This window comes from Otolemur garnettii, unplaced genomic scaffold (assembly GCF_000181295.1).
Source record: "Otolemur garnettii isolate 467f Iridium unplaced genomic scaffold, OtoGar3 scaffold00055, whole genome shotgun sequence".
Lineage (NCBI taxonomy): Eukaryota > Metazoa > Chordata > Mammalia > Primates > Galagidae > Otolemur > Otolemur garnettii.
The window spans coordinates 10,502,685-10,521,827 of NW_003852450.1; the positions used below are offsets into that span (position 1 = coordinate 10,502,685).

Consider the following 19,143-nt stretch of genomic DNA (forward strand, 5'->3'; position numbering starts at 1 on the left):
AAAAAAAAAAGATGGCATGTTGGGCTCCACCTGTGGCTCAAAGGAGCAGGGTGCCGGCTTCATATGCCAGAGGTGGTAGGTTCAAACCCAGCCCCAGCCAAAAACTGTGGGGGAGTGGGGGAAGGAAGATGGCAGACTTAAATAAGGTAGCTGAAATGTATTTAGGGGGAGGGAGGGACCAAAGTCACTTGTTACATGTTGTATTTTGTTGATTGATGAGTTTAGCATACTAATTGCCTATAAAACAGTACAACACATACATGGGGAAAATATATCATTGCCCTGTCTTCACTAAAAACAAATCTAGTACTTGTAATCTGTATACATAACTATTTGGGGTACCATGGAATCCCTAATTTTAAATTGCTTTTTCCTTATAAAACAAGAGAATAAAATCTTAAATATTACACTGTGGTTTCAATCCACTAGCTAATTTTTTTAATCAGAGAAAAATAAGGTATATATTTTTAAATTCTTTTGTACAGAAAGAATTTTAATCTGACCCATGTGCCATTCTTATTGTCAACCTCTGGAGGTTTTTTAACAACATTTCGATGGACCTTAAATCAATTAACACTCTAAAGAAAAACATCTGTGGCTCTGATGCATTTCAGAGTGGCTCTTAATATTGTTTTTCTAAAGAATGTAAAATATATTTAATTTTAAAAGCCACTGAAAATTCCATAATTCATTGCATGTTAAAACAGTAGGTATTAAAATCATATCAATTTTATTAACATGAAGCATATCTGTAAGAGAGGATTATTAGGAAAGCCAGAGGAAGGAAATGTTTTCTTGCCCATCAAATCCAGATGTTCAGCTCATAAAACAGAGGCCTAGAGAAAAGGCAAGTTATAATCTCTGATATCTTAGAGATATGTTACTTCTGAGAAAATTCATGAACAAATGGATTCTTAGATGAATAATGTTTTACTTTTATTTTACAATAGAATAATATTTCCTATGTCAAATATGGAATGGGATAATGGATGAATTATAATGAAAAGCATATTTTTCCCACAAACACCTTCATATAAATATTTTGTTTTAAATATGTGGGGTGCTCTATCAAAATATAGATCCATGATAAGCATTTTTTCCATAACTATGACAAACCAGGACTTTATGGCTTCTATTAATTTTTTCTTTTTTTCTGTGGTCTATTGCAGAACAGATTAAATATAATAGTTGGAGTCTTTGACACTATGCCACACTTCTGTATTTTGATTTATAATATAATATATGAACCACTTTTTGTTTATTAAATCAAGATTTCAACTATTATTCTAACTCTCAAAGTGAAAAAACACTGTTATTACTAATCATAATAACAGAATTTTACTAATTCAGAATTTTACCAATAACAGAATTATTTTACTAATAACAGAATTTTACTAATTATAATAGTAACAGTTATGGACTACTTTATTACTAATTATAATAGTAATCACAGAATTTCTGCACTTTTGTGGCTTTCTAACTGCTTAAATAATTTTACAACTCTTTTTATTATTTCATTTCATTACAGTTTATGAAGTGCTTGTACATTTCTTTTCTATAACCACTCTATACTTCAAAACGCAAATGTTAAAATTTAGTTGAAGAAAACACACTTTATTAAGGATAACAAAAAAAGTCATTTTGGATTCTTTGAGCATAATGTCCCTTTTTCTTTTTGAAAACTAATTAAGATAGATGGGACAATGTGTATAGGTAAATTGATATTCATAGAAAATATCTTCGGGTTTTACAATGTTCCTAAGAATAGAACGTGACAAAACTGGCACACAGTTTACATCTGACAACTGAAGGTATTTTTATTATTCTTACTCTCCCATCTTTGAAGTGCTCCTTACATGGTATCTGATTGGCTCCTCTTCCGGAATGTGGCGGTTCCGCTCGCCTTTGATCTCTCCCGCGCCATTCCCAATAGTTCTTTCATCTGTACCTTCTCGCTGCCCTCAACATACCACCACCTTCTAGTCTTAGAAAAGGGAAAATCTTTGATTTCAAAGGCTTTGGTGATTTTCTCTTTTAGGTCACCCTGAAAGTACCTCCTTTCATCTTCCTTGGTGCAGGGACCCACCCCTCCTTTCTTGAACCTCATCTTAAATGGACTCCTGGGTTCCATCTGTTCTAACATGGCCATTCAGCTAGAAGGAATGTTATTTCTTGCATTCAAACTTTCATAATTGAAACAATAGGCCAAAAATCAGTGGCCCTGGTTGACACAATTGAGCTAACCTCTGATTACTGAGGTTGGCCAGGCTTTTGTCTCCCTATCACTTACATACAACTGGATTTTTCTGCTTTGTAGTAAATGATACTTTCTGATGCTCATAGGATGGTGCCTACATGCACAAGCATCTATTTCTCACACGCATACATGTTGCTTATATTACGTAGGTGCCCTTTCAATCTCTGTCTTCCCTTCCTCCCTCATTCTAGTTCTCCTCTCTTTATTCTTTCAAATGAAGATTAAGTAGTTGTGCTTAAATGTCTGCTTTCTATCTGTCAGAAAATTAAAACTTAAGGAGAAGCAGAAAGAGAAAGCCACAAAACTTTCTCCTGTGCGGAGCTTTTTCAGTATAATGTCATCAGTGAGATCAGAGTTTACTGCCAAATTATCTGATGTGCCCATTTTACAACTTAAGCAAAATATCATATTACCAAAAAAGTATCAATAATATTCAGATTACTTACTCATTTGGTTTAACCATGATTCTGTTTCCCCTAGTAAAACTAGGAACCAAGTACGATCTATACATTCAGTTAATTATCTGAAGAATTATGAATTGGGCTGCAATAAGCATTCTGGAACAAATATCTTTGTTGTAGTGTGATTTTTGGTCTTCTGGATATATATCTAGTAGAGGAATTATAGGATCAAATTGCAGGTCTATTTTTAGTTCTCTAAGTGTTCTCCAGATGTCTTTCCAAAAGGAACGTGGGGGGAGGATGAGTAGAGGGAGGGTGATTGGCGGGACCATGCCTATGGTTCATCTTATGAGGGTACATGTGAATCTTTCTCTAAGTAGAATATAAACGTCTTAACACAATAACTAAGAAAATGACATAAAGGCTATGTTAACCAGTTTGATGAAAATATTTCAAATTGTATATGAAAATACCATACTGTACCCCATGATTGCATTTATGTACACAGCTATGATTTAATTAAAAAAATTTATCGGAAGAATTAAAAACAAAATGTAGAAGCAAATCAAAAGCTGACTTAAAGGACCTGAGAAAGTGCCAGACTCACGACACTCAGTGTGACTTCCCTTTCTCAATCCCTTCTTTCTCAATGTTAGTAGTGTACTTAAAATTAGAGTAAGAAAAATTAAATTGAACTATTCCCTTTTAGGATATGATACTCAGTAAATTTTGTGGTAGATATCTGGAAAGATAATTCACAAATTTACTTATGTTAAAGACAAACATAAGCTAGGCTTTAAAATGATTTGTGTACTAAAGTTAAAGGAGACAACATTGGGAAAATGTTGAGAATAGTGCTTGGCACACAGTAAACACTATTTTCCCTATTAGCCAACTTTTTCTTCTAAGCTAACTACCAATTATAACAAAAATAGGTTGCTCTAAAAAAATCTGTTTTAAGAAAACCTGCCAAGCCAGAGATAAAATTTTTCAAGGATATTGGATTCTATCTAATATCTGCGAAAATGGTAACCAGTTAGTTTTCAAATTTCTCAAAGTAATGGAACATTTAAAATTTGGTTTACTAACAAGCTTTCTGTAAACATACACACACACACACACACACACACACACCATCAACCTAAGTATTGGCTTAAATAGTATTTTTCAATGTTTTATCAGTATGCATGGCAGCAATATAAATGCTGCTGAGTGACTCAACAGAGCATTACCTTTTTGAGACAATTTAATTAAAATATCTAATTCTTTAGTCTCTTAAAACAAATTATGGGGGGGATTCAATGGAGGAGGGTAAATGGTGGGACTATTCCTCCTATGGTTCATAGTGCAAGGGTACATATCAAATCTATTCAGCACAGAGTATAAATGTCTTAACACAATAATTAAGTAAATGAGGTAAAGGCTATATTAACTAGTTTGATGTAAGTGTTCCTAATTGTATATGAAATCAGCATATCGTGCCCCATAAAGGCAGCTATGTATACATGATCTATGTGTTTATGATTTAATAAAAAAAAAACAAATTATGCTAAGTTGTACCACTCTCTTTTTTTAATAGCTAAGCTAGCAAGGGATATATTAGTAGAAGATATTTAATTCTTCCTAATTATAAATTCCTTCATAATCACTTTTCAAATAATAGTAAAGTTAAATGAGGAGATTCGTTGGATGTTTATGATGAACCTTTTAAGAGGAGACATGAATTGGGGTTTTTATATGAAATTTACTGAATTCTCCAAGGCAAGATATATTTCTGCTCTTACTAGCTACTCACTCACTTTCTTTTCCAAACCCCTCCTTACAACCCTTCCTTATATGAAGTTTCCAGGGTTTGGAAATAGGTCCTCTGGTCTTCTCCAACTAAATACTTCTTTTTACACTATCACATCCAGTCTTTTAGCTTTAAATTTTCATCTGAACACAATGTCTCTTAAATTTATGTTTCCGGTCAAGAGCCATCTAAAGAGCCTCAGACTCTTATCTCTGGACATCTCTACTGTCTAATGAAAATTCAGACCTTAGTAAGGAGCAAAGCAGAACTCTTGATTGTTTGCACCTGACTTGGCTCTTTCCCATCCCTGGTGCTCATGGCTGGGTAGGGGGAATGCAGTGGGGGGTGGGGAGGGGTCACTACCAATCACTCTCTGTAGCTTCTTTGTCCCTTTCATGCAGCAACTATTCTTGATGCCATGTAAATTCCTCCTTTTCCCACTTGACTGCCAACACTTGGTCCAAATCACCAATCCCTTCCTCCCTGCAATTCAGTTGCCTCCGTGCTGGGTTCAGGATGTGCCTCACTTCCCAGCTATTCTCTATATAGCAGCCAGAGCAGTCTCTTTAATATGAAAATAAGATTAGGTTATTCTCTACTAAAAATTCCAAATGGCTTCTTCCCATTACACTTAAGTAAGGTGACCAGACGTCCCGCTTTTTAACAATTTGTCCTGAGTCCCATGGCATTTTTAAAAAACCCCGATTTCTGGAAAGACTGCATGACATACTAGGAAATGGCGAGACAATGGCAAGGGAATATATGTCAGCTGCTGAAAAGGTTAATGTAACTCCATTTGGGAATGAAGAGGTTAATGTAACTCCATTTGGGAATGAAGAGGTTAATGTAACTTCATTTGGAAATGAAAAGGCTAATGTAAACTCCCTACTCCCCTCCTGGACAAGGTCAACCAGTCTGGTGCCCTATTCCTTTAAGCCACAGGCACCACCCTATACATAATTTTTTTTAATGTATTATATTTGTAAATTGTACTTATGTTGAAATTAAAAATATATATATTACAGGACTATTTTTGCATTCTATGAAAATTTTTGTTGCTCCACATAGACCAAATTTTTAATTAAAACATCCCCCCATCCCACCCCCTGTCAATGGCGTCCCGCTTTACCAATGTTAAAATCTAGTCACCTTAACTTAGGGTAAAATTCAAATCCTTTCCATTTCCAACAAGGTCCTACAAGACTTTCCTTCTTACCTTTCCCGTCTCACCCCACCACTCAGTTTTTACTCATACGCCACAGACCCTGGATCCTTCTGTGTCCTGGATGCACCCATGTGTTTGCTTTTGCCCTGGGGCTAGTCTCCTCCCTGGTCCTCTCCATATGGGTGTCTGTGTTCTTATCAGCCAACAGAATGATGCTGTTTCAAAAAGGCCTTCCCTGACCACTCTGTCTGAAGGTGCATTTGCCCCTGAATCTGCCCTCTCTCCACCATATCACACAAAGTTTCTTCACAGTGCTTGTCTATATCTGAAGTTGTCTCCATTATTTATTCATTTTCTTGTTTTTCTATCTGTCCTTGCTAGAATGTAAATTTCATGAAAACAGTTATCTTTTCTGATTTATTTACTACTGTATCAGCACTTAGAATAGTTCTTGGCACAAAGTAAGGGGCTCTATAAACAACTAGTAAATCAATGAATGCCATGTATATCATCTCATTTAATAACTCTTGCCATTATTCCCATTTTACAGATGAGGAACAGAGGCTGTTAATAGTAATTTCCCCCGTGTTTCATGACCGGTAGACTTACAGTGGAATCCAGGCAAGATTTCAAAGACATCATACATACTTTCAAAGGATAGCTTGGGCCAGTGCCTATAGCTCAAGCAGCTAAGGTGCCAGCCACATACACCAGAGCTGGTGGGTTCGAATATAGCCCATGGCTGCCAAATAACAATGACAACTACAACCAAAAAATAGCTGGGCATTGTGGTGGGCACCTGTAATCCCAGCTACTTGGGAGGCTGAGGCAATAGAATCACTTAAGCCCAAGAGCTAGAGGTTGCTGTGAGCTGTGATGCCACAGCACTCTACGCAGGGTGAGAGCTTGAGACTCTGTCTCAAAATAAATAAATAAATAAATAAATAAATAAATAAATGAAAGGACAGCTTGTCTGAATCAACACTTCTAGCACCATCCCTTTTAAGTTACTTTCATCCTTTTTTTGCCCTTTTCTGTCATATCTTGCTTCCTCTCATACTCAAAATTTCAAGTAATAGCTGCTGTTTCACTTATTTTTTCTTAGCCCAGGTTTACCTTAATCATACCTAAGGTATCAATAAGTAAATTCAGAAAATAAGAACATGGATCATTGAAAAGGAGAAATAGAGCTTATGAGGTGGAAGCTAAAATCTTATTTAGCCAACTGGGAATCTAAGTCTACAAAGTCAAAATAGAATATTTGACCCAAATGATCTGATTGAACATCTACATTTATCATATTAACTAGACCATAAACTTTTTTCCCCCCGAAGTTATAGCTAACTTGTCTCAGGAATTAAAAAAAGTATAAGAAAGATTTAATTGATTCATTTAAAATGCTTCTTGGATGACTATGAAAAGATTATCTGGTGTCTATACTTCCTGGAATAAGATGAAAACCTCATGTGTTTTCCATGATCAAAGTGCTTAACAAAGGTCAAATTACTTCCCTTGCACATCAAAAACAAAAAAATCTAGATTACTTTGGTGAATTATTTAATGTCTTTCACTTTATGTAATATCAAAAACAAATTAGGTGGGGGAAAATCCATTCTTTCCATCATATCACTCACCTCAAGACAGACTTAGTCCTGTACTGCATTAAATTCTTTTTCAAGATGATTGTAACACATCACATCTGTGTTATTTGTGTGGCATCAGCATTCATAGGAAAGACATATTAATCGGTCAAAGAAGTCTTTTTGCCTTTTGTAAAAGACAGATGACCTTAAGTGAATTAGACCTTGCTAAAGATAAGGAAGAGGCTCAGTGCATAATGGTTCATATACGTAGTAAATGAGCTCCTACAAACGACACCTGAGAAACTACCATCTCCCTTTAAGTCCTGCTGTGATTTGCCCACCATCATCTAGTCATGTCTTCAACTACCTACCTGCTGAGAAGATTGATTAACCAGTGGAAAAGTAACAGACCTAGAAACCGACCCAGGAACTCCAGCCCTCAACTCATCCCAGCCCCCACTTGTTAGTAGATGATGACCTTGGGAAATTTCTCTGAAGACCACCAATAAAAGAACTAAGGATTTGTTTGTGTAGTATGTATTCGTGTATGTTTTAACTTTTCCTCTTCAAATAAATATCTTATATCCAGAATAAATCACAAAACAAGACAAAATAAATTAAAACTATTGTCAAAGCCCTGTTTGCATCGATCACCTTTATTTTTTTTTGAATAACTAATAATAATAATTTTATACAACTTAGTGGCAGTTCCAAAGTGTCTATAATTGAAAAGTCTGCAGAGAAAACCTGGCCTGGAGGTAGTCTTGTGACAATAGAATTTTTACTTAGTATATCATACAGAGTTATTGAAATAGTGATCTTTAAATTTATAATTTAAAAAAGATCGACAACTCAATAATTATCTGTGGCAAAGTATATTATTACCTTGGGGAGTAAATTCTGGAATGCTGATGGAGATTTAGGAGGATTTAAAACCCACTTCCAAGCAGCCACTGCCACAGAGAGATTCTAGTCTTCGTGAACATAGTCATTGAATATGGGATGCCCAGCCAGGAGTTCAGGGAAAACACTCACAGCAGTAGTTGTTCATCAGATGGATTAATAAATTAATAAATAAATGAATAGATTTATTTGGCCTGATCAAGTAAAGAAACTTTTTAGGGCTTGCCTAGTAAGAATCTGTGAGATTTTTGTATGCCTATTTACTCATTTCTGTATTTCTCCAGTTGCCATGATTCTAAGTCATGATTTACTTAGAGAGCAATCAGAATATGCAATTTTATACACAGCATGTGATCAAAAGAGGGAGGAAAAAAAATCCAAAATGTTAGCAAGGACTCTAAGCAATTTCTTCTCTCTCCTATTTCCTGGTATTTTCCATATAAAAAAAATATTCCCATGAATAATTCACTTAAATGACAACAACAAAAGGATGGAATCATTAAGTGCTTTTCTAACAGAGGGTGGTGGTTGCCATCCATTCATTCAGCAAACTATCACTGAGCACCTGCGGGCCCTGGTAAACCAGCAGAGACCCAGTGGTAACCTACTGACCTTACCAGCTACCGTGGAAGCCAAGGAAAGAGAGTGCCAAGAGGGTTATTCACATCATCCGTCACAGCACAGGATCATCACAGCAAAAGAGCCACCATTCAGGGGGAAAGGGGTAGAAGAGCAAGGGACATACAGAGGGCTGCCCAGAAGATGTGATCTTTGGACTAAATTTTGAAAAGCAATTATAATTTTCCCAGTGGGAAAAAAAGATGTGGAGGGGCAAAAAAAAAAAAAAAAAGCAAACAGCATGGTCAACAGTTAGGAGACAGGAATATATTATATTCTTAGGAAAGTGAAAGTTACTACAAGGGTCTATAGTATAGTTCCCAAGGTGGTTATAGATAAAGCCAGAGAGGTTTGAAGGGATTCAATTAGAATTGCATGTGCAATGCTGAATGCTGTCACAGACCAAAGGAGGATAATTAGACACTTTCCCCACTCACCCTTTTACTCTGAGAACATTTTAAATTGTCATCTTGATTCTTCTCTTTACTTTTGTCCCATTAATGGATAAAAAGTTAACACAAGGTATGTAGGTTAATTAGAAGAATATCCCACAAAGGAAAGAGAATTCAGATATGATAATTTTAGACCACAAACCAGTCCTAGTAGTGTTTCTAAAGTTCCCATTGGCTACCTAGCAAATAATTAAAACTGTCTTAAAATCTCAAAATAATTCTAGATGAAAGAGCTCTAAATCTCAAAATGATTATTCCCAATTGAAATTTCAACAAAACATTAATTTGAGAATGGCTAATACTGCCCAAAGTCTGACACAAGTGAAAATTATATTACATAAATTATATCTCATAAATTACATTTTACGTAGCATTGAAATGTCAAGGAAAATTACTTTTAACTGCCAGTAACTACACAGAGGAAATGTTTCTGGACAAAAAGAAGAATTACAATGCTTTGGAAAATTTAGATCTGTATTGTTTGACAAGAAAAATTACACTTAAAAAAATGATTTCCGCAAAGGATATTTCCCAGAGGCACAAGCTACAATCAGTAAAATTTGATGCATGTAAATTTGATTCATAAATCAAATAGATTTTGCAAATATTAAATGAAAGTGATGCTGTTGAACATTAATTCAGTAAAATAAAAAATAAAAATTGACTGCGATTTATAAAATACTCAGGGAATAAAATTTACATAATGGATTCTTTTTCTGCAAAATTTGTCTCCCATGAAAACTCATAAATGTTGGTATATGCTAATCAAGTGTTTATTTTTATAAGAGTTGAGCTAAAACATCCTTGGTATCAAAATCAAGGGAGCAGAGTGTTCTCTGCACAATGGGGAGACATTAAAGGGGCCATCTACAAAGGTGGGTTTTGCATTTTACAAGGACTATTCTGGTAATGGCAGGCGTGCAGCAGAGACTGAAGGGAGCCAAGACTTTTAGCTGTGTTATAAGAAATGGTAAGAATCCCTAGCGAAGAGTTGTAGGAGGCAATGGATTTACAAACCATTTAGAATGCAGTCTAGGCTGTGCCCATAGCTCAGTGGGTGGGGTGTTGGCCACATGCACCAGGGCTGGTGGGTTTGAACCCAGCCCCGGCCTGCTAAAAACTAACAGACAAACAAAACACACACACACAAATAGAATGTAGTCCAGAGTAGCCTGAAAATCCCTGAAATAAGGGATTCAAAGTTAAAATGATTGAAAGATCTGTCGGAGTTTGTTTCCCTGTCACGTGACCTTAAACTATTCCTTCAGCTCTTCACGGTATCTCAAAGAATGAGATATAATTTGGAATCATGCTTAATGCTAAAGAGCTACATGCTGTGGTTTCACGAGATCACACATACAAAAAAATACAACTTTGCAGAATGTCTTATAGTTTTCAAAGCATTTTCACAAATAGCATCACTTTCAATGCTTATAGCACTTTACGGATGAGGAAACTGTCACAAAGATAAAAAAGAACGGCTCTACATCCTGCAACTCATAGAGTTAGGCTGTGAACATTTTCCTTACTCCGGATGCCATGACATGCTCCAACTTGGAATGGCTTCTGCCTCGTTTCTGATTGTGCTTAATTTTGTATCTGGAAACAAATTATTGTCTTTTTCTGCAAGTAGAAATACTTAAAATATAGTGGCCACACTGTATTGCTGTCATGTTGTCCTTTTGATATCATTTCTTAGCATCACTTCTATGTACGTAGGTTTCTCTATTTTCTTGAATAACAGGACACATTTTTACATTTAAAATGCAGAGACTTTCTTCTTGCCTATCAGTGATTTTCATTAGGTCCACTGAACCAGCGGTTCATAGCCCAAAACATGTGTGTGTGATGCTGACCTGTCCTCAGCTCTGGCCTTCTACTCCAGCACTGGCAGATCAGTTTGGAAAGTAATTTTTTAAATATATGAATAGTGGTATTTATGCTTTAGTATGACTGTGTCATGATTACATTACTACAATGCAGGAAAGATGAAGGAGAAATGGACGTTTGAGAGAGCTAGCGCTTCCCTTTCAGATACCTGTCTCATTTCAGCAGGAAATAAATGCGTAATCTTGAAATATTATATGGCTAAAGACAAAAGAATATGTCAATGTTTATTTAATCTTGGGTCTTTAGTAAAGAATCTAATAAAATCAATGATAATTTTGCTGATTATCATTTCAGAAGTGAATCAACTGTAGGAACTATAAATGAGCAGAGAAGATGCTTGTTTATTTCACTAACATTGACTGCATGTTTATTTATGTGAGTTCTGGATGAAAAAGCAGAGAAGTTTTTGTTTCTTTCATTATCTTTTGTGGTGATTCTTAAACACGCAATTCCCTGAATACAGCAGTCATTCCCTACACTCTTTTACAGACCAAAATTGAAGTAGCACATTGACATATAGACAGGAATTCGGATTGACATAAAGATTTTAGGCAATAAAATCTTTAGATTATATTAGAATATATAATATATTAGAATATATTAGATATTTTCTAATCTAAATAGAGGCTAAGGCCATGCACACAAAATTCGATGATTACCATAATCTTTATTTTTATATATTTAAGTATTATATAGAAATAGACATCACATTATATAGTTAAATGAATAGCATGTGATAATTTATATTTTCCTTTTCCATTCCTTGAAGAGTTCTATGTACGCAAAGTCATAGCACTGATCTTTTGGTAACAGGCAACTGACAGGGAGTTGGGTGTCCAGTACTGACAAAGATATTTACAAAAATTAAGTTTAAAAATTGAGATTAAGTTACATTTCTATTCCAATTTTCCCTTGTGTAAGTCTTGGAAAATGATAAGATGCCTGGAAAAAAATCAAAAGTCTGTGGTGATGAACGCTTTCTTTCTTTCCCCCGAGCTCACTTACAGATGCATGGCCTGAACATAAAACCTCACCTTCACGAACACTGTGTCTTTACCAACGAAATGAGTCAACCTGGCTACAAATCCCTGCCTCTCCGTACTCAGATTGATATTCGTCTTCACACTATGTTCTAAGAAGTGATTCCCAGCCCTCTGCAAACACTCAAAATGTTAGATTTTCAAAATATCTGTGTGCATGCAGTGTAATGCCTGGGGTGTGCCATATTCCATCGACCCCGAACCCTAGCATCAGTACTCAAACCAGCACCTGCAAGGGCCAGACTTGATTTTCTTTGTTATTCCTTCAGCTAGATAGAAATTTCCCTTCTCCTTCCTTACTTTTCCTCCTGCGGGCAATTGTATTTGAAGAATAAAACACCCACCCCTATCATCCCTACCTCCAACCTTTGATATTAATAACATTTTCCAAAGAGCTGGTCAAGGAAAATCTAGAGACAACATTCTCTCTCATCTCTCGTATGGATTTTTAAGAAGTCAGTAGGATCCTTCCAGGTAAGAGGTGAGAAAGGAAATGAAAGAAGAAAATAACCCCGAAGAGGACAAAGCCTGGAAACATCTAGACCCCAAATTAAGTTATTCAATCCTGACAATGTTCTTCTACCACCTTCTCCCTTCCATTTTGCCCCTGGCGGATTTTTTGGTTTCATATTCTCCCTCATGTTGGCTTTCCTTTCTGAAATTTTCTCCTCCTCTTCTCCTTCGTCACATAAGCTGCAGTTTTATAATTTAAAAATGCCATTATTTATTCAGTGCCTGATAAGAAATCAGGTAGAGGAGATACAAAAGGGTTTCAGACGTGGTTTCTGCTTCCGCGAAGGCCACTATGGCAGCAAATCCACTGATGTGTACCTCAGCATCGGCATCATCATTATCCTTACAACAACAATAACAACGCGAAATAGCACCCGAAAAATGCCAAGAGAAGGTGACAGAAAAGTATAACAATTTCACTGGAGCTATTTGGGGGCAAGAGTCACAAAAGAGAGTGTCAGAGCTGAGATAGGAATTGGCCAGAGCCTTAAAGGCATTAAGAAAGTATAGAGGGACTGGGTGTTGAAACTACCCCCTGCTTATTCTCTTTTAATCAAACATAAGAGAAAAAGAAAAGAAAGCTCCTTGCTCAGCTCCAGGCCTAGATCCCAGCTTGGCAGTGCATGCATTTGCTCTGGCAAGAGGATTAAAACTTATACCAAAGGCAATGCTCTCATATCAGATTTTCCCCTTTTAATTTTATTTTTTAAGCTGTACATATACATATATATATATATATATGTGTGTGTGTGTGTGTGTATATGGAATGAGACCAGACTGATTAGAAAACTATTACAATTTTTTTTTCTTTTTGTAAAGAGACAGAGTCTCACTTTATCACCCTCGGTAGAGTGCCATGGCATCACAGCTCACAGCAACCTCCAACTCCTGGGCTTAAGTGATTGTCTTGCCCCAGCCTCCCAAGTAGCTGGGACTATAGGTGCCCACCAGAACGCCTGGCTATTTTTTCCTTGCAGTTTGGCCAGGACAGGGTTCGAACCCACCATCCTCAGTATACGGGGCCAGCGCCCTACCCACTGAGCCACAGGTGCTGCCCCCAAACTATTAAATTTTACAGATGAAAAATAACAAAACCATGAACTAGGATGATGACAATGGAACGTTAGATGAAGAAAAAGGTTGTAGATATTATTCAAAACAAAAATTCCAGGACTTAGGGAGCATTTTAAATGTTTGAATTTCGAAAAGGTGGTAAGTTCCGTGCTTCTGATAAATGAGCATAGAGATGAAGAATCAGAATCCCCAGGGCATAGTAGGCATCAAGACATCCAAGTGGAGAAAATAAGAATAATTGGCCAAAGACTGAAGCCCATAAAAACCCAATATTTAAAAGGTAGACAAATAAAGAGAACTAGCAGACGGATGGATAGAAATAGAGATATAGACAGATAGATAGATAATAACTAGCATCTCTAATGCACAGACATATAACTAATATGCGTGTGTATCTATTTATCTGTGTATACAAACAATGTTGAAACACCTGTGTTCCTACACTAGTTAGTTGTCACTGGTGAAAGGATAGCAAATAGACCGGAACAGAGACAGAGCAGAGCTCAAACTAACCACTCTGCCCCTGTGCTTAGTGACAGAGAGAAAAAAGAGGAAAAGGAAATCTAGACCCTTCACCTCACCTTACTTCCTCTAACAAAAGGCACTTCAAACTCTACCACTGAGAAGGGTCACAGGCAGGTTTTCAGTGGAAAATATTTTATTAAAATCAAACCATAGGCAGTACATCCCCAAATCTTTATATTTAGGACTTAGAATTGCTTATCTAAGTCCATCACTACTTTGCAATAAACACCTGTGATGTGCAAGGCATGGTACATGTTTGTAACATGCAACATAGATATATATTTTAATGCAGATGGAAAAAATGAAGAATTATGTGCAGGAAATGAGCCTTAACTGTTGTGACTCATAACAGAACTCACTGCATAGTCATATAGCACTATGAACAGCTCTTAACTGTTCTGCTCTGGAGGGGCAGGTTTGCCTGGCATTACACCTCTGTTAGAACCAGAGGATGCTCGCTCAGACTTTCATTCTCAAAACCCTCATTACCCCTAGACTTATTTAGAAATTTTAAATGAAGTTTTGGTTCCCGTTGTCATACAGAGAGCCACAGAGCAAGGAGATTGGGAACTTCTGTGTAAAACGGACCCCAGAGTTGTTGTTGCCTTGGCCAAACTTAAGTTTGGCCCTGTCTGCACGTGCAGTTCAGAGATTTAATAAAATATCTGAATTGTGCACAGATTGGTATTGCTCAACATTTGGCTCCATTTCTTTATACCTTTAGAATATACAATCAATTTTCTGCCCCGAAGTCTATATTTCCTGTAGATACTAAACTTTGAGATTTTAAGACAAAACATAGAATTTAACTCACATGTTGCTAATAAAGAAAAACATATAATTTAAAGCATTAAGCACTTTCCAAATTACACAATGCATGACAAAACAGTACAAAACAATGTTTGCAGATGCAAATTATTATGTATACATATGATTCTCCACAAATAAGTATACCTTTCAGAAAGACTATAAAGGCCTTCTAGAAAAATATTTGCTCTTGCTATTTATGTGAGCAATTGAAGATAAATCTCGTTTTTCTCAAAATAAATCTACATATATCTGTCCATTTATTTGCAGTATAAATTATTTAACAAAATTGATTTAATGGATTCTAGGTCCTATTATACTCTTATTTAGATTACAAATTTCAAGATGTTTCTTATGGTAAAAATCCTGTATTAGATTAAGTTTAAATTTTCATAGTGATTGGCACGGTGGCCCACAAAATGTTTCAGCAATATTTATACTCACTTAGAAATGCTTTTCAATATCCTGAGTACAAAGTTTTAATGAAAATATGCTGATTTATCATAAAACACACAAATATATATGCCACCATATTAAAAATACGGTTTTTAATTTATTCTTTTTAATTTTTAATTTTAATTACAATTTTTAATTTTGATGATGATGTAATTTTTTATAGAGATGACTGGGCAACATTGTTTGTACCAGGCCATATTACACCTATATAGATTCTTAAAATTTATCTTTTCAACAAGAAAATAATGGCAACAACACAACAATAAATCTTGTGCTGTTGTGCTTTCCACTATCCTAGATCACCCAAAATATAAATTGACAATGTAACATGCTCAGTAGGTAACTACTGTTCTGCTTTTCAGAGGAGACTGGTTAAAAAGTCAAAAAATAAAAAAAAAATTTCAAAGTGAATTTCAATAAGCAGTATTTTAAAAAATAGGTTTTTTTTTTTAAGTTTTTGGAATCCCTACAAAAAAAAATATTTTTAATATCCTTTTAATAATAAAAATAGCTTTTATTTACCGTATCATAAAGAGGAATATTATATATCAACTTATTAGTTACATTTCATAATCTACCAAGATGTACTCACAATCCAAACTGATACTGTTCAAAAATTATCCATTGAATAATAGACCCCAAGCATATAAAGATTTCAAACTTAAGTACCCAAAGTCCAATTAATTACATTTCCCTACAGAACACAGCATTTGCATGATTCTCAAGACTTTAAAGATTTTTGTCTCTTAAAAGCGATCGTATTTACCCATCACCCAGGAAGGGTGGTGGCCCACAAGAATTTCCAAAGCAAAACTTCACTAACACTCCAAGCAAGAAATTAGAACTTGGTTTAAAATATATTCTGTAACAAGTACACGTAGAAAATTAATTTGTGCAATACCTCAGTATGTTTTTGGATGATCATATGCCTAAACATTCAAGACTATATTTTAATGGCTCTCAAAATTTGAGGAAGCAAACTTCTGGTCTAAAAAGAGGGAGTGGCTTACGTGAAACCAAAGCCATCTTATGACTTTAAATAGTGCAGTTTTTCTTAAAAAAATAAAAACTTCCTATTTGGTCATTAAAAAAATTCCTCAGGCTTTTATAAGTGTGTCTATTCTCATCACTTTGGGGATGAAGTAACAATGTTGCTTTCATATTCTTGAACAGATATAAATAAAGATACAGCGAAACAATGTCTTCCTTTCAGCTTGTGATTTCTCTCTCAATCATTTAAGTCTTTTTAGACAGAAACAATGTATTCTGTCCCATAACAAGCTGTGTCTCCCTGAACCACAGCAACCTTGACTATCTCACAGGCGGCTTCTTACTTCCAGGCACCAACGCATTTAACTTGCTCTCATGTCTATTTCAAACCCATCGTCCTCCCAAAGAGAAAAAAAAAAAAAAACGAAGGAAATATTAATATCCTTGTACTTACCTTCACCAAACATTTCCGTGTCCAGAAAGGCAAAGCCAAATGCCAGAAGTTTAAGCCACAAGTACATGGTCATATCTGGAAACGAGCCGTATCCCTAAGACACAGCATGCGTCCTTCTGAAAGGCAAATAATGGTTATCTCTGCAAAAGTTTTTCTCTGCAAACTGAATCAAAAATTAAAAAATAAATGCATACTCTTCACTGTTGTCTTATCAGACACGGAGCAATTTCCTCCTCTGTTACCCTAAGAACAAACCACTTGTGAGCTGCATGAACTGCTAAGTGGTGATGTCAGATTCGGTTTTACTAACTTCTCCAAAAAACTGTAGCGTCCTCTTTGCAGGAAGTCGAAAAAGTTGTTCAAAGTCTGTGCAATAGCATCTTACTTCCTTAATTCAAGTAACTACCCTAAGCTGGTCAGCCTTTTAAAAGATGTTCCTCTCAAAGGAGATGTTTTTAAACTATCCATACAATACTTCCTTACAATATCCGTTACACCTTAAAAAACAACAGCAACAAAAAAATCTCTCTCCCAAAATAATTAATAATTTTCTCTTCTAAGAGATTCTGAAACAGATTCAGCACGGGTATAAAGAAAGGAAGGTTGTCAAGGTGATGCAGAAATTGCATTTGTAGAAAATGCTGATATTTTTGTTAAAATGGCCAATGAACAAACTACCTATCTGGTTATTTTTGGCAACCAGTATCATTTACCATTAAGGCATTCAAAACCCAGCAATATGACAATTTTAGCAGTAAAACCCATTTCCTATGCAAAAGCGCTCTCAGGGAGCTTAACAGTTTTGCCCCAAATCTTTCACAAATATCCTGTGAGGGTAGAAATGGAATCAGAATGTCATTTCCACTACACTTACAGCAGATCCTACTTCAAAAAATCAATGCTCTGTGACTTAGGCTATTCTTGGTGCTATTGATGAAAGAAGAACAATGAAAAGCAAGAGTTGTCTTTTATAAAAGTGAACCTTTTTTCTTTTTCACAGCAATACTTCCCCAACATTTTCTTAGTTAAGTGTATCAGGTAGGAAAATGCTTACTGGTGAAAAGCTAGAATAAATGTATCAATAAATTAAGTAAGTTGGTGTCATTATCACAGTATCTATATACCTTAAAAAATAGAAGTGGTGGCTCATGGCTATAATCCTAGCACTCTGGGAGGCCTAGGGAGGTGGATTGCCTAAGCTCAGGAGTTGGAGACCAGCCTGAGCAAGAACAAGACCCCCATCTCTAAAAGAAGCCAGGCATTAGGGTGGGTGCCTGTAGTCCCAGTTACTTGGGAAGCTGAGGCAAGAGGATTGCTTGAGCCCAAGAGTTTGAGATTGCTGTGAGCTATGATGCCATGGCTCTCTACCCAGGGTGACCAAGTGAGACTCTTTCTCCCCCCAAAATAAAAAATAAAAATAAAACTGCACACAGGTATCAGTCATTGTTTATTTGAACTATAGATGATGTGTTGGGGACCTACAGACAGACAGAGCCCTTGCAATAACTCTGTAATTCCTGTTTTGAAAGCAATATCATAGGGTTTTTATAATTTAGTAAATTAATCTTTTGATATTTACAAACTTATTTATATTACTCTTATATTCACTGCTATGAACTACAGAGTCAAATTTGCATCCCCACTTTGTGAAAAGGGGAATAACTCTACCATTTAAACTCTGGATAATAATATTTTAATAAGATTATAGTATGATTATTACTTTATTATGATTATTACCATGATAGCTAATTTGTGGAGTTCTTAGAGTGTGCAATAACGATGCTTAGCATCTTGTGTACATCGTCTGGTTTTTACTATACCCTTAGCCAGATCCCTGTCTTATCTATGATGTTCAGAAAGGTTTGATGGTGTGTCTGAGGTCTCACACCCCGGCAGTAGACAAGTTATGTCTGGAACCCAATCACTCGAGTTCCAACTCACTGCCCTTACTTACCTTACTATCCTCCTTTGTTTTTTCTCACCTCTTTCCCCATTCTTTTTGTTCTATGTATTGTTGTTTTTTTTGTTTTTTGTTCTGTTTTGTTTTTGTAGAGACAGAGTCTCACTTTATCGCCCTTGGTAGAGTGCCATGGTGTCACAGTTCATAGCAACCTCCAACTCCTGAGCTTAAGCGATTCTCTCGTCTCAGACTCCCGAGTACTTGGGACTACTGGCGCCCACCACAACGCCTGGCTATGTTTTGGTTGCAGTTCGACCGGGGCT

At 35.9% G+C, this 19,143-nt stretch overlaps 1 protein-coding gene across 2 annotated transcripts in view; it reads right to left on the reverse strand.

Moving 5' to 3' along the window:
• Positions 1-17,212, reverse strand: part of PTPRC (protein tyrosine phosphatase, receptor type C) — a 114,228-nt gene extending 97,016 nt beyond the window's left edge. For both annotated transcript variants that reach the window (XM_023514560.1, XM_023514561.1), the window contains exons 1-2: positions 17,115-17,212; positions 16,921-17,036 (exon numbers count right to left, since the gene is read on the reverse strand). In XM_023514560.1, the coding sequence (XP_023370328.1) occupies positions 16,921-16,993 (73 nt within the window). In that variant the 5' untranslated portion in view covers positions 16,994-17,036; positions 17,115-17,212. The remainder of the gene's footprint in view (positions 1-16,920; positions 17,037-17,114) is intronic.
• Positions 17,213-19,143: the final 1,931 nt, after the last annotated feature.